The sequence below is a fragment of the Temnothorax americanus genome, unplaced genomic scaffold (genome assembly GCF_048541705.1).
Source record: "Temnothorax americanus isolate GAGA-0224 unplaced genomic scaffold, ASM4854170v1 Scaffold63, whole genome shotgun sequence".
NCBI classification, from domain to species: domain Eukaryota; kingdom Metazoa; phylum Arthropoda; class Insecta; order Hymenoptera; family Formicidae; genus Temnothorax; species Temnothorax americanus.
Window position 1 is genome coordinate 733,443 of NW_027509778.1, and position 25,411 is coordinate 758,853.

The 25,411-nt window shown below is 37.1% G+C and overlaps 3 protein-coding genes and 1 pseudogene across 5 annotated transcripts in view; 2 read left to right on the forward strand and 2 right to left on the reverse strand.

Moving 5' to 3' along the window:
• The window catches only part of LOC143905555 (metallo-beta-lactamase domain-containing protein 1), a 25,727-nt gene extending 3,836 nt beyond the window's left edge, over positions 1-21,891 (forward strand). Inside the window, exons 2-4 of one of the 2 annotated variants that reach the window (XM_077421041.1) lie at positions 20,900-21,067; positions 21,137-21,256; positions 21,404-21,891. In XM_077421041.1, coding sequence (XP_077277167.1) covers positions 20,900-21,067; positions 21,137-21,256; positions 21,404-21,603 — 488 coding nt within the window. In that variant the 3' untranslated portion in view covers positions 21,604-21,891. The remainder of the gene's footprint in view (positions 1-20,899; positions 21,068-21,136; positions 21,257-21,403) is intronic. The other variant, XM_077421042.1, reaches the window with a different exon arrangement.
• Positions 3,553-11,417, forward strand: LOC143905527 (uncharacterized). The gene is made up of 3 exons (XM_077420988.1): positions 3,553-4,159; positions 5,407-6,127; positions 8,395-11,417. Exons 1-3 carry the CDS (start codon positions 3,553-3,555, stop codon positions 9,200-9,202), a joined length of 2,136 nt encoding a protein of 711 aa, XP_077277114.1. The 3' UTR covers positions 9,203-11,417.
• Positions 13,965-15,828, reverse strand: LOC143905552 (uncharacterized; annotated as a pseudogene). Its single transcript, XR_013259228.1, has 5 exons — positions 15,515-15,828; positions 15,008-15,272; positions 14,526-14,941; positions 14,197-14,441; positions 13,965-14,099 (listed from the first exon to the last, which is right to left on the reverse strand). The product of XR_013259228.1 is annotated as an uncharacterized LOC143905552 (transcript).
• Positions 20,903-24,120, reverse strand: LOC143905559 (histone demethylase UTY-like). The gene is made up of 2 exons (XM_077421056.1): positions 23,994-24,120; positions 20,903-23,898 (listed from the first exon to the last, which is right to left on the reverse strand). The coding sequence occupies exons 1-2, from the start codon at positions 24,051-24,053 to the stop codon at positions 23,428-23,430; spliced, it is 531 nt and encodes a 176-aa protein (XP_077277182.1). The 5' UTR covers positions 24,054-24,120; the 3' UTR covers positions 20,903-23,427.
• Between the last annotated feature and the right edge of the window lie 1,291 nt (positions 24,121-25,411).

Below are 25,411 nucleotides of genomic sequence, written 5' to 3' on the forward strand. Positions count from 1 at the left end.
TTCACAAGAGTTCAGAAAACTACTGTTGAATATCACTCACCAAACAATGTCGCAACGAAACAACGATGAAGAAGCAGAAGAAGCAAGAAAACAGTGGCTATCAGGGGGAAGATCTACCTATAATGGCTGGAATTTAGGTACAGACGAAAATGTATACAATAGAGAATGTCCAGGTTTTAGAAGTAAATGGAAGGAAGGTAACATGCAGGTTATAGGTAAAGTAATGGAGCCAAGACCAATATATGGTTAAGGTTCTACTATGGAATGCCCGAGGTTTGAGGAATAAAAAGTATGAGTTGGATGCACATATAGGTACTTATGATATAGTTGTAATAACGGAGACTAAAATTAAAGATTTACAAAGGTTATCATTTACTGGTTATAAAGTTATCGGTATAGAGAGTACAGGTTATAGTAGAGGTATAGCGATTATTATAAAAAATGAAATAGAATATAATGTAATAAAGGATCTTAATGTGAGATCGGATTCTTTTGATATATGTGGCGTCAAAATAAATAATACCGCGATCAAGTTCAATGTTATAGCTATATACCGTCGACCGGGAGCCAGAGAGGATCCAAAAGTTTGGGAAGACATCTTAAAATACAACAATGAAGAATGTGGCTCTATTATAGTGGGTGACTTCAATGCTCACAACGTTGTATGGAATTGTAATGATACTGACTTTAATGGAGAAAATCTATACGAAAAGATGTTCAACTCGGGATGATACTTATGCGTCAATGTCGATACCATGTCCAGACTGAACTACCAAAATCAGACAGCCTCAAATTTGGATCCTGTTTTTGCTGATACTCCAATAATAGATTTTATTAGTTACCAACAATTGCCGGATGTGTGGAATTCAGATCACTTTCCCATTCTTATAGAGGTGGACACGGATGTCTTCGTGTACAAGAAAACCACGAATCGACTATCAACAAAAACAACTGATTGGGACAAATTTCAGGATATTATGGAAAAAGAAATGGAGAAGATCGAGGTTACATGCTCAGGTAAAGAGCTGCAAGAAAAATATGAAATTTTTATGGCCAGCATGAAGAAGGCGATCAACGTCACTTCTGGAAGAGGAGAGGGATATAAGAGACCTACGCAGCCCGCAAAGAAATCTATTAGGAAAGAAAAACAACCGGTGAGATGGTGGGATGAAGATTGTTCGAAAGCCATTAAAGATAGGAAAAAAAAGTTGAAGATCTATCTTAACCATACAGATTCGAGACACGCTTGGTTCGAGTATAAAAGAGTCGAAGCAGAGGCAAGGAAAACATTAAGGAAGAAAAAGAAGGAAAACTTTCACCACTTTTGTAATAGTATCACTAGGTTTACCAGTCTTACGTATGTGTGGAACGTTATGCGAACCTTCAAGAAAGCAAAGAGTAAGATAAACTGGAACAAATGGCAGGTGATAGATCGGAATCAAGTCATCAGGGAAGAGATCGACAAATTGTCGGCGCCAGGGGTCTCTATGGAAGTAGAAGATGAGAATGAGCATCCATCACAGGAAGAGAATTGTATGGACTCACCATTCATAATGGAGAAATTGTATAGAGCAATAAATATGATTAGGAAGGATTCTGCACCAGGTGCTGATTGCATCGATTACAAGATGATAAAACAGCTTCCCCGAAGAGCTTTGGATTTCCTATTAAGTCTGTTCAATGAGATCTGGAGCGGTAATGGATTTCCTAAAAAGTGGCGGGAGTATCAAGTCCTTTTCATTGATAAAGCTAATAAGGAGAAAGTCAGGCCTATATCCTTGTCTTCGTGCGTTGGAAAAGTGATGGAGCGCTTGGTTAACGAGCGGCTAGTTTGGTGGGCAGAGAGGGAGGGTAAAATACACCCACTACAGAACGGATTTCGGCGTGGAAAATCTTGTATCGAGAACCTGACTAAGTTGACGGCGGATATTAAGGCGGCAATACACGGTGGTACTTACGGATTAGCGGCTTTTCTGGATGTCTCGTCTGCGTATGACAATGTACAATTTCACATTCTCAACAGGAAACTGAAGAAAATGAAGTGTCCTAAAAGAATCAGATCGTATATTAAGGTATGGTTAAAGGATAGGGAGGTGGAGTACATCGTTAGTAGCAGAGAAAAGATTAAGAGAATATCTAGGAAGGGGCTGCCTCAAGGTGCAGTTTTGAGTCCGATTCTGCACGCGTTAAACACGAACGACATTACGGTAGATGTTAGTGAGGACGTGATCGTACTTCAGTTCGCGGACGACATAGTTGTATACACAACAGGGCCTAATAGAGAAGAAAACAGGAAACGTGTAGAGAAAGCAGTAAATATTGTGGCCAACAATTTGGGATTAATTGGTCTGGATTTGGAGCCGCGAAAAACTTCATTGGTAGAATTCTCAAAGAGTGGATTTATTGATAGGAATGTGGCGATTCGGGTCAAGGGGGTACGCGTACCTATAACAACGGAGAAGCTAAGTTCCTGGGATTACGTGTGGACAATCAAATGACGTATAAGAACCAGGTATAAGACGTTAGGGCAAAGATCGAAAGGGCTAATTCCATTCTACGTTATTTAAATAATGTCACTAGAGGTTCGGATGGAGGTACGGCTCTCATGCTTTATAAGAGCTTGGTCCGATCGGTTTCAGACTACGGTTGTTTTGTGTACGCCCCGGTAACGATACAACAGATTCTTAAGTTGGAAAGGGATCAATTTCTAGGATTGAGAACAGCGATGGGGTATAGAAATAGTACTCCCACGAACGTGATGTTGGCGGAGGCCAAGGTCGATCTACTTAGCGAGCGAGCCCTGATGTTGGCAAGGAACTTCTGCTGCAAGATCTTAAAATATGGCAACGAGGAGATTCGACGAAGTATCGACAACTTATGCAATAAGGAACAGTTTATTAGACTTAGACACCCTAACCTAAGAAAGAGTGTTATATCAGTGGCATGGGAGAAAGTTAGACCGCTCAGGAGGTACATTGGACAACCTAAGGAAATATATGACCTGTGGGAATATGAGTACGAGGCCTTGACGGACAGTATTATAGTAGACATAGAAGTAGGTAAGGACGTGTCCCCGGTTAAAAAAACCAAAGCTATGAACAATTTGGAGGACCTTAAATACGGTCAGAAGGATTTAGACTTCATCGAAGAATTTAATCGTAAGTACGTGATGAACCACCCTTTGGTGATTTATACAGATGGATCACGGTCAGAGATGTCCAATGCTACGGGTTCGGGAATAGTGTTCGAGGAGCGGAGTGAGGCGTTCTATGTGAGTCTCCCTAGTCATAGCTCTTCATTTACGGCAGAAGCTTTTGCGGTCAAGGCGGGGAAGTTCGACTCGAGCCGTTCCATCGTGCGGACCGTTTCCGTTCCTCTGTGCATTTGAGGTTACATCCTGTCCTTGCGACGTGCGAAACCATTTAGTTGTATACGTTTACGTATTTTTATCGTGAACGTCTTGAATCCAGCGGGCTCTGAATACCGCTGTGCATTTTGTTTTTGCGCTTTTAAAGAAACTAATATATCGTTACTGCGCATCACGCCGGAGAGATGCAGAGGCCTTCGGCCATCTGCCGGCCGGTTATCAGCGAAGATATCTCCTCACAGAGTACGAATCTTACTGCATCGTTAAGTGAGTTTAACAATTTCGAGGATAACCTATCACAATCTAGCGAAACCGATCTTCAACCCATTTTATTTAGTTCTCTGCCGCGTGACGGCAGCTTTACCTCGGAATATTCCGATTCCGATTCGGATACAATCATGCGAGGCAGACCCAGAGGTAAGAACAGTCCATCTAAAACCAAAACCAAAATCCCGAAAATCATGAAAAACAATTCCCTCTTTCCGCTCACCGCGAATAAATCTAGCTCTGACACGCTTAATAATAAAATGCCACTCGGCTCTTCCGAAAACATTCCGGTTCCGGAAAACGCGTCTGACGTCGTTAATGCTAGTCATGATTCGACGCATTCAAAAGCCTCCATTGATACGATCGTTAATAAAGAAAATATCCCCCCCTCGTACGTGATGGAGGTTGAGGAACAAATCAAAATCAATGACAATTCAAACAGGGGAACCAAACGCCCTACTCAAAATCTTTTGCCTACATCTAACAAAGAACCACCCGATACCGGCGGCTCTATTAAAAGATACCGTAGAGAAGCTAATAGATACTCGAGAACGGATCTCCCCCCGTTTTTTGTTCAATTTCAATCTGCGAATACTGACAAAGCCCCAGATGCTCTTATCATTGCCAAAATCGTCAGTGAGACCTTCGGGAGTGACCTGAAAGAGTCACGCATTATTGGCAACAATAAAATTAGAGCTGAATTTACGTCATATACCTCTGCTAACAATGCCATTGAGCATCCGACCCTCAAAGCACATAATCTAATTGCTTTTATTCCGGCATATAAAATTATGCGTACTGCTATAGTCAAAGACGTTCCGCACAGTTTCACTGACGAAGAGCTTGTTCGTTATCTTAACTCGTCAATAAAAATTTTATCTGCCGAAAGACTGAATCGTCGTGTGCAATTAGACGGTGGACACGTTTACTCTCCCTCCAAAACGGTCAGACTTAAATTTGAAGGCCAATTCTTACCTAATGAAGTAACATTATTTTCAGCGAGACTTAAAGTCGAACCCTTCATTCCAACAGTGCAACGCTGCTACTCATGTTTCCGTTACGGGCATACCAACGCTAATTGCCGTAGCAAAGCACGATGCCTACAATGCTCTCTCGACTCCCATATTGACCAAACTACATGCCCTAGAAAAGACCTTCCTCCTCTCTGCATCAATTGCAAAGGAGAACACGTCCCTATATATCCCACCTGTCCGGCGCGTATTAAACAGAGACAAATAGTAGAGATAGCATCTAGAGAAAACATTCCTTATCTTGAAGCACGTAACAAAGTTGAGAACTGCCTCTCCCCTCCTTTTATCCTCAATTCCCCTCCAAGCTCATATCCCTCTCTCTCCAGCTCCTCCAGCTCCTCCAGATCGCCCAAAACCCTTCGATTTAGCTTCGACCGGACTTCCACTCCCCTCCACTCCCCTTCTCCTACCTCGTACGCTGGAATCCTACGTAACGGCTCTCAACGCTCTTCTTACTCTGGACCTCCCGGACCTTCAAATCTCTCCTCTCCCCTCAACAACAACTTTTCCCGACGGTCTCCCACCCCAAAGCCCCCTTCTCATCACAACGACTCCCCCTCATCATCAACAAAACAACCAGTTCATCTCTTCAATAGATCATCAGCAATCCCTCCTAACTCTCCTCCCCCCGACTCCATTATCCCTATTTTAGACTTCATTAGAAACCTCCCGACCATCTTCCCTGCAGTTCGTGACTCCCCTCTTTACAATGCAGCACTTTAAATGTGCTCTTTTATTCAGGATCTTTACGGTCTATAATGCCCAAACGAGCCCCTAAAGCCCCCTCTAATCTCAAAGTCCTCTACTGGAACTGCAGGGGTGTTGTACATAAAAAGCCAGACATAGACAAACTTTCTGAACAATATGACATCATATTCCTTGCTGAAACATTACTCAGGCCTTACCATTTCTTCTCAATCAATGGTTTCGATGTTGTCAGACTCGATAATGACACTAACAAACAGGGTACCGCGCTCCTGGTTAGAAACTCCATCAATCATTTTCCAATCAACCTGGATAACGTACTCAGCGCGGACCACTCCATCGAAGCTATCGGCACAAAAATTTTTGTCAATGGAAACAGTACCGCCCTCTTCGGAATATATAGACACCCAGGAGCCTTTTGTCCTCCAAGCACTTGGCACAAGTTGTTCAACCTGGCAGATCAATTTCCTCAATCCCTCATTCTAGGCGACCTCAATGCTCATCATCCTCACTGGGGCGCTCCCTCTCCTAATCCGGCTGGCAAAATTATCATAGATCTTCTAGATCGCTTCCCTTTTACCCTTATCAATCCCCCCACATATACATACATCCCTCCTCCCGGCATCACTCCCTCACTCCTCGATCTTGCCATTGCATCCTGCTCCTTCGCCCCCTTCTCAACATCAATGTTCTTCAAGACACCCTCGGCAGCGACCACTGCCCCATTGATATCACTGTCAATGCTAAAATCAAATCGGTAATTCTTCAGTTTAGCTACAGCAGCACAAAAAACGATGAACTTAGGTTCATTTGACGCGTTTTTGCACGAAACGAAAGAATCTGGCAGAAAAAAGTGTCGCTCTGTTCCGCGACGCAAGATATTAATCGTTAAAGTTGACAGGAATCAGGTTATGATTCCTGTCATACCGACGAGATGCAGCGACTACGATCATGCCCTGCGGCCACATGCGCATGCTCAGTGGTCGCACGCGCATGCAAAGTGAAATATAGCAGCTATTTTGAGTATTGAAAGGCATAAATAACTAATATATATGTCGTATGTTCACGCATACACTTTCCACGTGAACCTAGGTCCACCCTCACCTCTCCCCTGCTTTCGGGGGATGTGCGGTAGCCCGTTCCTTGTTTACGTGTATACTGTTTATGCATACACAATATATATGTCGAAATACTTCACGCATACACTTTCCACGCGAACCTAGGTCCACCCCCACCCTCCCCCTGCTTTCGGGGGATGTGCGGTAGCCCGTTCCTTGTTTACGTGTATACTGTTTATGCATACACAATATATATGTCGAAATACTTCACGCATACACTTTCCACGCGAACCTAGATCCACCCCCACCCTCCCCCTGCTTTCGGGGGATGTGCGGTAGCCCGTTCCTTGTTTACGTGTATACTGTTTATGCATACACAATATATATGTCGAAATAGTTCACGCATACACTTTCCACGCGAACCTAGGTCCACCCCCACCCTCCCCCTGCTTTCGGAGGATGTGCGGTAGCCCGTTCCTTGTTTACGTGTATACTGTTTATGCATACACAATATATATGTCGAAATAGTTCACGCATACACTTTCCACGCGAACCTAGATCCACCCCCACCCTCCCCCTGCTTTCGGGGGATGTGCGGTAGCTCGTTCCTTGTTTACGTGTATACTGTTTATGCATACACAATATATATGTCGAAATAGTTCACGCATACACTTTCCACGCGAACTTAGGTCCACCCCCACCCTCCCCCTGCTTTCGGGGGAGGTGCGGTAGCTTCTTTCTCGCTTACGTGTGTACTGTTTATGCACACACAATATATATGTCGCTACCGCACATCCCCCGAAAGCAGGGGGAGGGTGGGGGTGGACCTAGGTTCGCGTGGAAAGTGTATGCGTGAACTATTTCGACATATATATTGTGTATGCATAAACAGTATACACGTAAACAAGGAACGGGCTACCGCACATCCCCCGAAAGCAGGGGGAGGGTGGGGGTGGACCTAGGTTCGCGTGGAAAGTGTATGCGTGAACTATTTCGACATATATATTGTGTATGCATAAACAGTATACACGTAAACAAGGAACGGGCTACCGCACATCCCCCGAAAGCAGGGGGAGGGTGGGGGTGGACCTAGGTTCGCGTGGAAAGTGTATGAGTGAACTTTTCAATACTCAAAATAGCTGCTATATTTTCCTAACTTTTTTTGTTTATAACTTTTTAACGAGTAACGAGCGACGGCTAAAACCTTCCGAAGGTCATTCAGGAGGGTGACCTTGACAACATATGTCAAGGTCAAGGTCATTGGAGCTGGGTCCGCTATTATACATATTTACCAAGTGTTTAAAGCGCGTCATCTAACTTATGTACAATAGATTAAATGACGCTTTTTTTTAACGAAAATCAAAACTTCTATAAAGCAGGACATACACACGTGTGTGTGTGCCCTGCTTTAACGAAAATCATTAAACAGATAAATCGTGCAGAATAACCAAGCATCTCGATTCAAGCAATTAGGTCTCACGCTTGGAGTTTCTTTAATTTAATTATGCGGGGGAAGCACACACACACACACACACACACACACACACACACACACACACACACACACACACACACGGGGGGTGCGAGGGGGGCCTTCGGCGAAATTATAACGCACATGCATGCTTCCCACGCATAATTAAACTAAAGAAACTCTCAGCGTGAGACCTAACTGCTTGAATCGAGATGCTTGGTTATTCTGCACGATTGATTCATTTAAAATTGGCGCAGTTTTACATGCGCGTGCAACCACTGAGCATGCGCATGTGGCCGCAGGACACGTTCAGTGTTGCTACATGTCGTCGGTATGACAGGAATCATAACCTGATTCCTGTCAACTTTAACGATTAATATCTCGCGTCGCGGGGCAGAGCGACACTTTTTTCTGCCAGATTCTTTCGTTTCGTGCAAAAACGCGTCGAATGAACCTAAGTTCATCGTTTTTTGTGCTGCTGTAGCTAAACTGAAGAATTACCATCAAATCAAACCAAATCTTCTCCCATAAATATAAATTTACCAAGGAACAGTTTAAGGCTCTCATCCACGAATTTCAACTCCGTGCCCAAGAAATTGAAGACAGAGTTCTCGAGATCCCCGATGATGCTCCTCTAGAAAGATACAAGACCTTCATCAGTCTTTTGCAAGACAGCCTTGACAAACTCTCCACCCCCTCACCCTCCTCCTCCCTGAGTTCCCCTACAGCGACGGATTATTCTCACCCTCACTCTCCCCCTGCTCCTTGGTGGAACCCAGACTGCGAGGCCGCTGTCCAAGCTAGGCGCAAAGCCCTCAAGAACTATCGCAAGTACCCTACTCCTAACAACTACTATATCTATCGCTCTCAAGTAACAGACACTCGTAAAATTCTCAGATCTGCCAAAAGAAAAGGCTGGAAAGATTTCTGCAGTTCGCTCGACTTCATGACTCCAACACCTAAGATCTGGAAGATGATAAAAAAATTCCGAAACCGTAACTGGCTCCTTCCTCTAATCCATCCGCGGTCGACGACGCTCTTGCCGATGAGGCTATGTCCACCATCACCCCCCCCCCCGGCTTGCTTTTCCGAACGCATAGACCTTCTAGCCCTTAAAGATCGGTATGACTACAATAATCCTTTCTCCTGGATAGATCAGCCCTTCATCTTTAGTGAATTCCTTAACGCCATTAATTCCACTAATAATAACTCCAGTCCGGGTTTCGATCGCATTGACTACAAAATTCTCAAAACTCTCCCCCCTCTCTACCCTGGTAACCAATCCTTTGTAATTCTGCTGTAAAACTGCACGAAAGTCGTGCACTAACTTTCGGGCAGATCATGCGTTTTCTATTTCCAACTTTGACTATTTTTCTGTTGGCAGAAACTTGTTCTCGTCGTAGTGCAACAGAATTGTGGAAGATATGTGTATGCATTTACATATAGCAAAATAATGCAAGAAATGTGGCAGATGCTTGCGCAAATCGCAATGCAACATAATCGCGCTAGATTTGTAGCAGCGCCTACTGCTACCCATAGAACACAAAATATTTTTAAAATATTTCATAGAAAGATTAAAATAATTTACAAAAATATTTTTTATATTTATAACACCGCAGTGGTGTTGGGTAAGCCTTGCGTTGTATTGCTGGCGAAGATTGTCGCGAATGTCATGATTTTGCTTCGCGCTTCGCCGGAGGCCTGCTTATATTAGATCCCAACTGAAATTTACTTGCGAGTTAGTTTTACCATTATGCGCCGCCTAGCGGCATTGTTGCAAACTAGCACATACAGCAGAATTCAACAAGAATTACGGCAGATGCTTGCGTAAGAAGTAGAGCAGCAGAAATACAAATGATTTTGGCAAAATTAAACAAAACAAGGCAAATGAGAGCTTGTTCGCGACGATGGACGGGCGACAGTAATAAAATATTACAAATTCAACAATATTTGAATAAAATATATATAATAAAGTAAACGTTTCGGTCCTTGGTTTGGACCTTCCTCAGTACATATAGCTGGTCGAGTGAAATGCAGTGGTCACAAGTAGTCAAAAATGCAGTTATTCCGCTCTCCGATTATGAGAGTGTGGATCTCGTATCCTCAACGTGACTGTTACCTTAATTCCACATAAAAAGAAATAAATTAAACAAATATATATAGTCATACCTTAAAAAGTGATCACAAGAGTTACCTGACAGTCAAATTGATAAGATATACGACACCATCTCTCCGCGTAATACAATAAGTATTACGCGGCATTTTTGACTACTTGTGACCACTGCATTTCACTCGACTAGCTATATGTACTGAGGAGGGTCCAAATCAAGGACCGAAACGTTTACTTTATTATATATATTTTATTCAATTTTTGTAATATTTTATTACTGTCGCCCGTCCATCGTCGCGAACGAGCTCTCATTTGCCTTGTTTTGTTTATTTATCGTTATTGAGAGCGTTATCTTTGTTATTTTGGCAGAATATACCGTACATCTGATTTATCAATCAAACATTTTTCGAAATTCGTAACGCCAAAATGAACCGTATAGCCTACATCTCACAGCACGAAGCTATAATAGTTTCACAATTTCCACTTAACTTACAGTAATTATTTCTATAAATATTTATAACATAAATTAAAAACTACTTTAATAATATTGATGATAATTATTTACACTTTATTTTAAAATATTTATTATAATCTTTTATTTTCCGGACATTATAATAATATTTACAAAATATTCAACGTAGGGGAGAGTGGGCTCCCTTGAGCCACGGGGTCCAATGTGACAGTGCGAGTTTTCTGTATTAACGTTCTGCAAAATAGTGACGGTGGGTATGAAAACTTTCGTTTTCAAAACATATAACTTCCATCAAAAAATTATGCCGAAATAAGCATATATACCTTAGTTAAAGGCAGATATGTAATTGGAGCCTTGCAGAGTAAATTTTTACTTGTCATAACTTTTTGATATGTATGAATTTCTAAGGATTCTACAGTTAAAAAAAAATCCATAAGACGTTCGTCGGGATCTAGGTTCAATACCAAAGTGCGTACAAAAACGTTTAATTGTTTTGTATCTGAAATATTTATGATAAATAATACCAATGTTCAGTGGGGTCCAATGTGACGCAGGTTGATGGGGTCCTCTGTGCCACGCTTACAGAACTACACTTTTTCCTATAAAATGAAATAATTTCCATCGATAATCATCTCCACACTTTTATTTTCTCTTTTTTTTTCACCCTTTAGTTACAGATCACATGTAATCGAGTCGCTATGAGGCAATATTCGTTGATCTTTATTAAAGTGAGGTTATATCGATGTTCAGTGGGGTCCAAGGTCGGTAAATGGACGACGGCGCAAAGGAAGGTCTTCTCACCCAATTCAACAACATTGGCACCAAAATGGCGGTCGCTATCTTACAGCTGTTCAAAGTAATCATTTCTTTGCCACAGCTGTCAGTTTAAATAGAGGTTAAGGGTAGACAAGAGTTGTTTGAAAAGTAAATGCAATTAAAATTACAACAAGAAATGGTAAAATAAAAGGAAATAAAGTGTTTTGATAATAAAATTAATGTAATGAATTGTTAGTAATAGAGATTTAAATATTTATTTACATTTAACAATTGTTTGAAACGTAATTATTATAAATTGTAACGATATAGTAATTTTGAAAATATGTAACGTATGTGTTATTATTTTATATAAAAATAAAAAACCATGACATATAAATTCTCAGTTATATTTATTTTTCTTAACATAAAATATGTTATTATAAATGTAATATCACATCAAAAAGTATATAATTTATGAGAATTATTAACTGAAATTATTAACTAAACACTTGTCTGAATGCACTTTTTGAACCAAAAGATTTATGTTTCGACTGTTTAATTATTTTCTTTTGGTTATTAACATGAATAATTTGACGAATGTGAATATAGCGGCGGACAATATTTTGAAATGCATTACAAGATTTACAGGGTGGTATGGTAGAATGTACCCAAGTTTTAATCATAAGTAATAAGTGTTCAAATAATTGAGGATGTAGCGCACACTGATGCAAATGCTCTTGAAGATGTGCTTCGACTGCAGTTATGTATTTAAAAAGTGGAGTAGAAGGATTTTCTAAAAATCCGAAGGAAAGAATTTTGGTATAAATCGAAAACCGATTGCTGTCATTCGTAGTAAGTGTCATTGCACATGATCGACAAACGTAATGTTTGCGGAGAACGTAAGATATGGCACTTCCAATAACATTATTGATGACATTACATTGAATTGTATTTTCTATGGGTTTAACATAGCTATAATCTTGTTCATCTGCGTATGGTACATTCATACATTTGTAAGGTGGAATACTTGTATCTTTTTCTTCATTTTTATTTATACTTTGTTTTAAAGTAAAAAAATCAATGTAATGTTCATCATCATCAGATTCATAACTTTTTTTTGTCTTATGATTGTCAACAAATTGACAAGTAGTAATAAGACAAAGACATCTTTTTACTTGTAAAGCCGTTGGGTTAACATTTCCATGTCTTCGCAATGTAGAAAATAAGTTTTCCAAAGCATCCTGATTTAAGCGAGAGGTGAAAAAGTAATGATAACCATCTTTAAAAAGTTTGTCTACAATCCACATCGAATTTAAAGCTGATATTTTGATACCAGTTTGAACTGGCTTCCATGCTCCTCCAATTACAATATGCTCAATTAAATACAAGAAGTTATCAATAATTGCTACTTTTTTCTGTTTATTTCCTGGTGTGATTGCATCGTTTTGATATCTACCATTCATAACATTAAACCAGGATCTGACTGTTCTTAAGAACCAAGCTGTAGTTAACGCATCTCGTTCTATAATTTTTAGTTGTACTAAAGTCTCTAAAGCGGCTGCTGTTCTCTCCGAAAATATATGAGCTGCAGCTGCAACATTCATTTTATTGAAATTTGAAGGTTTCAAGATATCTGTAGTGATATTTGGCGCAAGTTTCAACTGATAAAGTCTTTGAATTTCTTCTAATTGCTCGAGATATCGAAACCGAACTTCATTACAAGGTAATCCTTCAGATTGCATAACCGTTACAGCTACTTTTATAATCAGATTATTCATTAGAGCTGATCGTAAATTTTTTAATAGATGAGGAACATCTGGAAATATATATAAAGATTCATCCGGTCGTACAGGATGAGTTATAAAAGGTGTGTTATTATCTTTGCCCACTTTGAAACCTAATGTTCGCCAAACAGCTTGGTTCTTTGATCCCATATCTGAGACAAGACCGTGTACTTTGTAACCTATTTTTTCTACATCCTCAATTATTTCTAAAATTAATTTACACATGTCTTCTTCATCTGATGATTTTGTTGTAAGATGCCACGCGATGTTCTGTTTCCAATTTTCATTTAATCCTCTCAGCATAAAAACAACAACACTTGAACTTAGTGTATTTTTATCTTTACATGTTGTTTGACCGATGAAAGACCCTAAAGCCGTAAATAAAACACAAAGAGAAGGAACAATAAATATAGATATAATTTATTACTACATACGTAAGAAACATCAAAATTTATGTGAAAATTAGGAAAAATGCAAATTAAATAGAAAAATTTTAACTAATAATCTAAAGTTGTACAATAAAGTAAAGAATTTTTTGGATTTGGATTGGAAAAAATTGTTGGAGAGTATATATAAGTGTAAAGTGGGTGCTTAATTTATACAAAATGAAATAAATATACAATGTTAATAAGTTATTTCTTATTCACAATAATAGAATGCACTTACTTATTTCATCGTGTTACTTTAATTGAGATACCAATATTAAAAAACCATTTTGTAATTTTAATAAATATCTACTATCTTATTACTAATACTACTTTCTACTTTTAATAAGTACTAAAAATACTAATTGGTCTATTTATTCCGTAAATAACAGTTATTTCCAGGAACTGCATACTCGTCTATCATGTTGTTCATTTTCCAAAAAATTCTTGTATTAAATTGACTGTACAAAAACAGTCAAGTCACCATGATCATGTTACAGATGGGGTGGGACCCGATTGCCCACGTCACCGATTTAATGTAAAAATATCAGATTAACTGATTCAGTGGAAAAACTCCAACTAACGGTCGCTGTGATCAGTCGCAACGTGGTCAAACGGGGCGCTCCCTACAGACGACCAGTAGATTGATGGTGCTGTGGCAATGAGCTCTATTTTTATATGAATTATTTAATTTAACTATTTAATTATTTAATTTAAAAAATCTATTTCCATTTTAATGCTTTGTATTACCTGTGCTGACATCATACTCCAACGAGTCCAACGTTTTTTGAATATCCATCTCATCCATTAAAAGTACACAATCCGATTGATGTGAAGATTTGTGAGTTTTTCTTTTTTTTTCCATTAAGGAAATCACGTCTTTTAGCACGCCAGGGCTAAAATCTAGTTTATTTATATGTCTACATAATGTGTGGAATAAGATGGAAGAGGTAATCCCATATCTTTCTTTAAATACAAATATGCTTTCCATCCTACTGTAAGCCAAAGAACATATTAATCATTGTTTTATTTCATTATCACTCATGAATAAACAAGTACTCATAAACTATTCCACTTACCAGCATATCTTATTTGCGTAGCCAATTTTAAACATTCTGGAGACCATTTTGATCGTGGACCAATTAACCCTGATGCAAATTGTTTAAGAATTGGCATTTCTTCCAATCTTTTCGATAGTGTTGCATATTTTTTTTCAAGTTTTTGTATGCTTTTATGTGGGCATTTGTGTACTTCTCAGCTTTTAATCTCAACAGCCTTTCTTTTCCAAGTTTTGATTTAAGTATATTATTTTTTTGTTGTGTGTGAACTAATTCTTTCTTAAAATATTTAATTAAATTGGCTTGTCTGATTGTTCCATTATTATTAGAATAGTATGCAGTTTGGAATGTTGTAACATTACTATCTTCCGCAGTTTGAGTTCCGGTATCTGCGGAAACAAACACAGGCTGACGATCATCATGTTGAACATTTGTGTCTACAAAAAAAGATAAGATTGTGATTAAAATGTTTGAAATAACATAACATAATATTTACCACTTACCATTAATAACATTTTCTTCAGATAAAATAGTTGCAATTGATTCAGTTTCATCTCGTGAACCTTCTTCAGAAAAAATAGTTGCAGAAGATGCAATTTCATCTCGTAAACTTTCTTCAGAAAAAATAGTTGCAGAAGATTCAGTTTCATCTCGTAAACCTTCAGTAACAATTTCCTCATTTACAAAAATAGTAGGAATAGCATTGGGTTTTAATTTGTGCCATCCATCCTGCCGCTCACCTTCAAATTGTGAATCGTCAAAATGAAACTGCAACGACAACAAATATTAATTGCCTATTTATTATATTTGTCAAGAATTGTAGCAAATGTTTAACTACACAATTTTAAAACCTAGTATATTAATAACACACTTGCTAAGTCTCGATACCTATTATGTCTTAATTAAATAAAATTTAATAATTTTTGGTTTGCAAATTGTCCTGTACTAGGTTTTACAATTGAACACCATAGTATACAATTATTATTTACATCAAATAATATTATCAATACCTCACATAACCTCGAATTCTCTTTCGGATATGTATTACATTGCTTGCTCCAAATTTCTTTACGCTGTTTATCGCGAGGAAATCTAAATAAACGAAATCCTTGTTCCGCACGATTACGACAATTCTTTGCACAACAAGCTGGCATTATTAATGTATTTCCGTTTCGAACTAAATATTTTCTTTCTTCCACAAATTTTACACTACCTCCTATTTTACACAGTCGCTTTTCTCGTAGTGTCACCGTGACTGTAAATGTAATTAATAATGCTCGATAATAATGCTCGATAATAGTGTTCGATTTCATATGTACAGAATACAAACCTGACAGACCAATACAGACTGCCGCTCTCGTACGACACACACTCACACATACTTCGTGGACCCAAAATGGCGCCCGTGAGAAGACCTTCCTTTGCGCCGTCGTCCATTTACTGACCTTGGTGGGGTCCAATGTGACGCAGGTTGATGGGATCCTCTGTGCCACGCTTACAAAACTACGCTTATTTTCTCTTTTTTTCACCTTTTAGTTACAGATCACATGTAATCGAGTCGTTGTGAAGCTTTGTTTTCAGTTTTCAATTAGATCTCTTCTATATGTGTCACAGAATACCCTACCTTTTACATTACATGTCACAGTGTACCCATGGTATAAATACAAGGGTATGCTCTTGCGCACGCGACCAATCAGAATTGTCGAAGTGTGACGTCACAGATAAGCGGTAAATTTAAAACTGCTGTAAAGTAATAGTTGTAAAGTAATAGTTTATGAATTAATAAATACTCTGTAATAAAATATAATATAAATAAACATTATAAACTTAATAAATATAGAAAAGTTTACAAAACAAATATATAAAAATGTTAATATTTTTTTTTACTTTGTTTGACAGCTTTCCTCCTCATATCACTTTATAGGGATTAAATGACTACAATAATAATAACAACATATATAAAGATGCTATGAAAAAGATTTATTATTCGTAAATTTGGTTAACTTCTTTTTCTTATTCTGAAATCTATTTTGTACAGCAATGGTTCGATTAATTTCGCGTACCCTAATGTAGGTTCTTGTCCTAACAAGACATAGCAAGACCTCTCTTGGCAGTTCGATAGGTTTTAATGCAATTTCTATTTTATCCGTAAGTTTCTTGAAGATGAATTTGTCTTTACTAAGCTTTGAACCGTGATACTTGGAGAATTCTGTGTTCATAATATGTGCAGTTTTTAAAAGATCAGACGATGGGTACATGCATTTCTCTCGGGAAATAAATTGTAACCAATCTAGATCATTGACAATTGGTAGCTCGCATGTTTTAATACCTAGTGTGTCGAAGCACCAGGGCCATATTTAATTGTGGTCCAATGGGTCCAATCAGATTCTAGCCGAGTGTGACGTCACACTTTGACTGCGCAGTGGGTGTCCACGGGATGAGCATACCCTTGTATTTATACCATGGGCACGAGAAGGAGGATATCAATCACGTGATCTGGCAGTGCAGTATATACGACCGACAGAGGGAGAAGATGGACGAGGAGTTGGTGAAGCGCGGCATTGCGGGAACCGAGGCTATTGAGGTTATAATACAGCGAGAAGACTGGTTCAAGCTTGGAGTGATTTACAATTTTATAAAAAAGATTAACAGAATTATTTAGTTCTTCAATATATGCGTCACATAGTCCAAAGGCAGGACTGAAGGCGTCTACGCTTCTGACCCGATAGGAGCAACCAAAAAAAAAAAAACTTTAACGTTTAATATCTCGCGTCGCGGGGCAGACCGCCGCATTTTTCTGCCAGATTCTTTCGTTTCGTGCCAAAATGCGTCGAATGAGCCTATTTTTATTCATTTTTGAGGTGCAGTAGCTATTCTATATAATTACCAAAAGCATTTAATTTATGCAATTGACATTGAAATAATAATCTTTAATAATCAATATCCCAGACACAGCACCATGTCCAAAATCAGGACATGAGACGTTTTAAAGATATCTTGACGTTTTATGCTTTGATGTCTTAAAAGGCGTCTTAAAATGACGTTTTGATTTTGGACATGTGTGCTGTCTGGAATGTAATTTATTATTGCTTGCTATTTTGTTTAATTATATAATTAATTATACCAATGTATTATTAATACGTTATTAAATAATAATTACATATATGATCAGTATAATTAATATACAATATAATACTTTATAGAATTATAAATTCAACTGGATGTGGAATTTCTTAAGGTTAGAGGCGTCTCGCTACGTGCTACGTGCTAGTCATGTGACTGTTTGTAGGTTTTCACGTTCAGAAATATATTTCAGGCAATTTTTGCTAAGGGAAAAATAATTTTATGAATTATGGTGTAAAATTTCATACGTGACAAAAAATACTACGTTTACGCGAGCGTTACTTCTGTAGTAAACTTACAATAATTCGTTCGCGTAAACGGGATTTTCCTTCGCGTAAACGGGATTTTGTAGTAACTTACGATAATTTACGCCGCGTAAACGGGTAAATTATCGTAAGTTATTACAGAAGTAACGCTCGCGTAAACGTGTAGTAAAAGTACTTATGTTACTTTTTCCAAATTATGTGATTTTTCTCATTTGACTCCGTTTTGATCAGCTGATCGTGCGAGTCGTCGAGAAAGGTTACAAGTGAGAAAAATACTTTTCGATTGAATGTTGACAATTACTGAGAAAGGGTTTCAAAACGCATGACAGGGGTGTCAATCATTACCCAATTCGGCTAAAGGTGGAAGCACACAGGGTTCAAAATAATGCATTACTTTTTGTAATGAATTACGGTTTTATTAAAGATTATTTTTTTAATAACCAATACAAAGGTTTTCAATTACGCATTATTTTTTAAATAATTAGTGCGGTTTTTCCCATTACGCATTACTTTTTAAATAATCAATGCGATTTTTTTCATTACGCATTACTTTTTAAATAACCAATGCGATTTTTTTCATTACGCATTACTTTATAAATAATTAATGCAATTTTTTTCATTACGCATTACTTTTTAAATAATTAATGCGATTTTTTTCATTACGCATTACTTTTTAAATAATCAATGCAATTTTTTTTATTACGCATTACTTTAAATAATCAATGCGATTTTTTTTATTACGCATTACTTTTTAAATAATCAATGCGATTTTTTTTATTACGCATTACTTTTTAAATAATTAATGCGATTTTTTTTATTACGCATTGCTTTTTAAATAATCAACGCGATTTTGTTTATTACGCATTATTTTTTAAATAATCAATGCGATTTTTTTTCATTACGCATTACTTTTTAAATAATCAATGCGATTTTTTTATTACGCATTATTTTTTAAATAATTAATAAGTAAAGAAATAATTACTTATTAAAAAATTAATAAGCAATGCATTATTTTTTGGAAGCACATAAAATTGCAGGAACTGCATTCGTGCTCATGGCTCATGGCTCCTGCAATTTTAGACGAGCCCCCTAACCTGCAACTACAGTGATTAGCCAAGCGGCGTTGCCAAGTCTTCCCAACCTCACTTCGACCAAAAAATGTTTGCTCGATTACCGCATTTTCACTAAAATAAACTAAAAAATTAGCAGCGAAATCTCCGGTAAACTATATATTTTATGGTTGCATCGGATTCTTCGAAATCTAATGTACAAAAAGCAATGTTTTTTTTCTCACTTCATCTAATCGAAAAATGCGAAAATATGTGATTGAAACCGTGAGAGAGTCTTCTTTTTCTGGCCGTCTGTATGAAGTAATGCAAAAGTTGTGATTTTCGAGATCGATTTTCTAGAGTAAATAGTCGGTAAGGAGCCACAGAAAAAATCGACTGCAAATCTGATCATATAATTTGATATAAAATCCGAAATCGAAAACTTTATCTAATACATGCCCTGACGATGAGACGACTACCTTAAGACTCCTGCCGCTTATTTCTCTCTCTTTTTTTTTTTTAACAAAGTGAAACAAATCTATATGCCTACTGGGGTGATTTTTACACCCCTGCGTTGTAAAAATGAACGTCACAGTAATTATTTCTTTACTGATAGAATACATACCTTCCTTTAATTTTATTGAAGATCAATCACTCAATGAAGATTTGATCCGGGACTCAGTCTGCATTATAAAAAGAGTTTATGACTTGTACATATATTGTACATTTATAATACCAATCAAATGAAACTTGCTGAGGTGTAGAAATCACCCCAGGTGATCGTTTACATTAGAACAAATTGATAAAGTATATGGTCAGAGTTCATATTAAATTCGAAATAATATCCCAGATAGCACGCATATCTAAAAGACATTGTAAAGACGTCTTTAAGATGTCTTTTAGACACTTATATGACATTTGTATTTACTCTTCCAGAATATACAAAAATATTATTTTTGTTATTAACAAAGCACATTTTATGATAGAAAAATTTATAGCAATTATTTTATTATTTACTTGTTATTTTTTAAGCATGTACACATATGTTTTTATTCAATTTTTATTGTTCCTATTTTATATTAATTAAACTATCATATAAATGACTTTATTTAACTTAGCCTTGTTTTAAATTCCTATAAAATGGAAAAGATGGATAAGGATTTGAGAGCGATTGGTTTTCTGGAAGAGATAGACATTGTTAAACTAATTAAACGGAAAAATTGGAAAGTTTTGAATATAATATTTCAATTTATTAAGTCGATCAAGAGAATTATATAAATAGTAAGAGTAAAAATTCCAGATAGGTTAAGCGTAAAGTAGTATTGTTATATAAAGTGCAAAGTGTTACAATTAGATTAAGAGGCCATATGTGTCAATCACCGATGGTGCAAGACACTAAATAGCTCTCACCCGAGAGCGACTGAAAAAACCCCCTCCTATAAAATGGATATTATATAATAGGTATATATATTTCCCTTTTTTTCTAATAACTATTCTTTGCGAACCTTTAATATACAATTCCATCGAAAACCTGCAGCAATACAAAAGCTTTTTATTAATTAATATCTTTTTTTTTTTTTAGTAATACTGTCACAATAAGCTGCTTAATATGCTTCTTCCGTTTGTTTAATATTTTTTTGTCATTACTCTCTATTTTCAGAAAATATTGAATAAATTTATACACATGATTTTTCTCAAATGTTAATAAATTATAGACTAATAAATGATATCTAGTATATGTAATTAATAACAGTAACTTTTGATTGTATTTAAAAATCACTCCAGGTGATCATTTACGTAAAATAAATCAAGTGATTAATTATTCTCGGGTTAGTTCTGCATTAATTTTTATTTCTCTTTTTTTATATCTTACAATTCCTGAGACTTCTGTGAACAATATTTAATGTTCATAATCAATTACGCATAATACATAATAAATTTTTGTCTTTTTCACTAGCGCTCGCACAGCATAATATCGAGCCAAAGGACATTGATTATGTCGTTTGCACTCACAGCCATTCCGACCATATAGGGAACAACAATCTGTTCCTAAACGCAATACACATTGTGGGTTTAACTGTTCAGCGCTATGATATATTTTACAAGAATCCACAGATTTCGAACGGTGGGTTTATTGAGATATCATGAGATTAACAGAAATACGATCGCTGTTGATAAAGTTATATTTCTTCAGAAGATTACGAGCTCTGTCCGGGTGTAAAAGTTACAGCTACTCCAGGACACACGGCGGAGGACATCACTGTCCTGGTGGAGATGATAAAAGATGGAGAAATAAAGCTTCTCGCTGTTACAGGTATATGTCTGAATTTCAGAAATCGTTGACGTATTTTAAGCAAAGTCCAAATACACTAGCATAGTCATAAAGTTTTTTTTCTTTTTTTCCCAATTTATAATTATGTACCTATATTACAGCGAATGTTCTGATTTCACGCTTTTACAGGAGACTTGTTTGAGAAAGAAGAAGATATTCTGGAACCGACTATCTGGAAGTCGCTAGGCATACCGGAATTATTAAAAACTCAATCTATTATGCGTTCTCGTATAATAAATCTCGCAGATTTTATAATACCTGGGCATGGGCCAATGTTCCGCGTTACGGATAATATGAGAGAAATCGTGAATAGTCAAATAATTCAGTGAGATTGTATTGTTCAGTAAGATATTATCGTGTTAACAAACATTTATGCAAGGCTTTATAAGATACAATAACGACGGAATAATAGGATAATTCATTTATCCTAATATCGCGAATAATTGCGCGTAAAATTATTATTGATCTATAAAGAACCCTGATAAAAATTTGTTTTGTTATACTTTATTTCATTTTTGGTTTTGTCTCCATATTGTCTCTATATCGATTTTAATAAACAATTTATGTAAAATAGTAACCACTAGTTAAGTTGAAAGAGATCATAAGTTTCCTCAAGTATAACATGCAACATTATGTGAATAAAGATTATTCGACATTTCTACGAAGCCTTTTTCTGAATCTTACTGTTGATTTGCATACAAAAATATGTGAACAATTTCGAGTAGTTTTGCATATTTGTATTGCAAGTTTGCATTCATGCATGTTTCCTTAGCAAATTAATTGACGACATGTGATTCTTCATACAACTTTTAATATCTTTAAGTAGAAGTCAAAGTTCTCCTTTATCTCAATTTTTTCGTAAATGACAGTGTTACCAGTATAGCCCAGACTATCCGTGTAGTAAATTCCTACTATGGGAGCTTTCCAGCAAGCGACTCAAGTCCACACAAGTGTCGTTTTGTCTTTGTACTCATTGCCAAAAAAGAAAGATAGAACGACGTTTATGTCGACTTGTGTCGCTTGCTGGAAAGCTTCCTATGTATATTACTTCATCCATATTGTGAAACAGATATATTTGTAGAGTGGACCATATTTCTTGTTGTATTTTTGTGCAATTCACATTTGTTACACAATAATTACAAAGTGAAACAAGGCGCACAGTATTTTAGTGTTCATAATAGGAACTTTTACTTGGTTTTGAGTTCACAATACGGGCATGAAAAGAAGAATGTTTATGTTCGATATAAAGAAAAAACACTTGCTACTGCTGTGGCACGTCCAGGAAGTCTATATACCTATATTATACCAGTAAGATTGGCTGATTGTGTCTGCGACGTCAATGACAATACCGATGATGATCATATGGAAGTGGTGATGGTAGTGTAATTATTGACATGTGAATTTATCGTAAATGCTCGTTAAGTTTTTCATATGGTATTTTGCAAGACAGAAGAATTCCTTCAACGAAGAAGAATACTTAAACACACAATGTATGCAATAATATTCTCTTTTCTTGTTCTTTCCTCTCCTTTTTGCAGATATATATGTTATGTACGTTCACTATGATTCAAACCGGCCGCGCTACCGGCGTACAATAGGCTAGTTCTTTTCGGAGAGCAGTGTTACACTTCCGGCCAGAGGGCGCGGGGAGCGCGAGAGAAGCGGGCTGGGGCGTTGCCGGACGCGAGAGCGCAGACGTTCACGAACCTTCGAACCGAGCTGTAACGAATGATTATTAAACGAACTGAGTGAATTCGATACACGAAATTCCGTCTCTCTAAACCCTATCCCCTGTACTGGACCTGCTTGGTTGAAGAATTACAACAATATATATATTGAATATCTCAACCTCTACACACACAAAGAATTGAAAAAAAATTTGCTTTTAATACAAAATAACTTAGATATGTGTGTGTGTGTGTGTGTGTATATATATATATATATATATATATATATATATATATACACATATAATGTAATATAAATATGTATATATTTTATAATATATTGAAAACGGAGAACGCGTACATTGCAATCTTTGCAATAAGTCATGTGATCAATCTTGCAGTCGTATTTCACTTCCACTCCCTTATGTTCCATAAACTCCAATGTCAAGCAATTCTGTTTCATCGTTTGCAGCAGGCAATTCTTGATTAGCTGGAACAGTTGCGGATCCGACACTTTATAGCTTTAGCGTAGCGTGCCAGCCTCCATGAAAGACGTACCATCGGCACAATCGAGTGGTATTGATACAACTTGTTCCATTCGTAACGTTCCATCGCCAGCTGATATTGTCTGGCAGTGAATGGACCAACACTCCACGCGATGTTATTGCACCTGCCGATTGCGTACACCCAATGCACGCAACCGACGTTCACCCACACGAGTTCGCCCGGTTTCTGATGGAATCGATAAACCGGGACATTCTTTTTGCGCAAAATGTCCAGATCCGGCGGCCACCAACTTCCACGCGCGTAATCGATGTCGTCTTGTTTACAGAGCGAATGTATTACGCCCCAATACTCGTGCGGTACTGCAAACCATTCGCAGTCGTCCGGTCCGATATTAATGTTGACGGCGCAGAAATTATTATTCTCTTGATGACTAGTTTTACAACCGGGTACCTAAAAAGACAATTATATAAATTGAATCGCAACAGTTTTTAAATATCCTGGATACATCCTCGCTCCAATTATATCATATCAATTTTGAATTGTACCTTCAAGTATAACTGTATGGTGTTCATCCCGAAGAGATTGTAGCCCACGTAGCTGAGCATATTATCTGTACATTTCACTCTGAGAAAGGGTAGTGGCAACTTCGTTAATTCTTCCAATTGCGGTTTCCACAATTGCACGTCCAATAAATCCACAATTGGTAGCGAATTTTACTATCTTCTTTTTGTACTTGGTCACTTGACCGGGACTGTTAGAAGTATAAGTACGTTGCCACATATGTTTCCTTGATTGTTCTGGTTTTCAAAATTCTTGGTTTGATATTTCGCATAATGGCTGATCGTTTTGAATAACTAGTATCACTGACGCACTCCCACACCTTCTTGTTCTGCTTCTTGTCTCAATTCTCATCAGATGCGTACTTAATTTGTTTGGATTTTTCTCGACCAGAGTTTTAGTCGAAAAAAGACTCAAATCAAGTTCGAGCACATTTGTGAGGTCACGTATTATGACAATGGGATTCTTAAGACAAGTCTCCTGCAGCTTCGGATGGAATGCTTCCTCTTTGCTCTCTATGGAATAACTTTCTGTCAGCGGCGACAATTGTTCCTTCTTTAATTATATCCAGTCAGACAAAGAGGAAGATTATTTCCTCATTAAAAAAACACAAGTAAAGAAGATAATAGTACCTAATTTCTCTTATTGTCTACGTGCTTTTCGAGAAATATGATTCTTTATGTAAAAATATCAAAGAGAATCACTTTTATACAATAAATAATATACCTAATATACAACACGATTTATTAGATTAAACTTACCGACATTGTGCGCATTCCCGAACCATCTCGTCTAAGTTAGTAATCAACGTGTGTATATTTAAGGCTACTGAGTACTCGCTGCGACCATGTTAGATCGTGATGTTAGAGGCGAAAATTGACACGTTGAGAATTCTTGCGTGCCATTTCCAAATAAAAAAATATTTGCATAAAATAACACTTCAAATTATTTCAGCACACTTCAAAAATACTCCGAGGTCTATCTCTTTCCCTTGACAGTTAATAAACAGCCGTAAAATTAATGTAATACAAAGTTTAGTCGTAACCTTGCGCACAAGTCTACATGACTAGACCTCGTATTACATTCAGTAATATAATGTAATATAAAGCTGAAAGAGAACTTTTATTAGACTGAAGCAATGATGACATTCAATTGTATATTATTTCATAAGTGTCACATATGGTCTCTGCAATTGCATTGGTGCAACATGCAATTTACCTGAATTTAAAAAATTAGAGCGTCTTCTGCTTGATTTAATATTTTTGTACTTTGTACGTTAAGATTAGAACAAGTCGTGTGAGACTTGAAGAGCTACACGATATATATGTGCAAAAGACTTTAACAACACTTACTCTGTAATATACAATTCTGAGAACTTTCCTGGGTGACCAATAAATCCTTACTC

Bases quoted from the DNA above. Each gene is read 5' to 3' on its own strand.
- LOC143905559 (XM_077421056.1), bottom strand. From the start codon at position 24,053: ATGCTCAGCTACGTGGGCTACAATCTCTTCGGGATGAACACCATACAG. The intron at 23,899-23,993 runs GTACAATTCAAA...TTGTCTTTTTAG, and splicing joins CCATACAGTTATACTTGAAG to GTACCCGGTTGTAAAACTAG.
- LOC143905527 (XM_077420988.1), top strand. From the start codon at position 3,553: ATGCAGAGGCCTTCGGCCATCTGCCGGCCGGTTATCAGCGAAGATATC. The intron at 4,160-5,406 runs GTAGAGAAGCTA...TCTTTTATTCAG, and splicing joins CGGCTCTATTAAAAGATACC to GATCTTTACGGTCTATAATG. The intron at 6,128-8,394 runs GTAATTCTTCAG...GCTAAACTGAAG, and splicing joins TCAATGCTAAAATCAAATCG to AATTACCATCAAATCAAACC.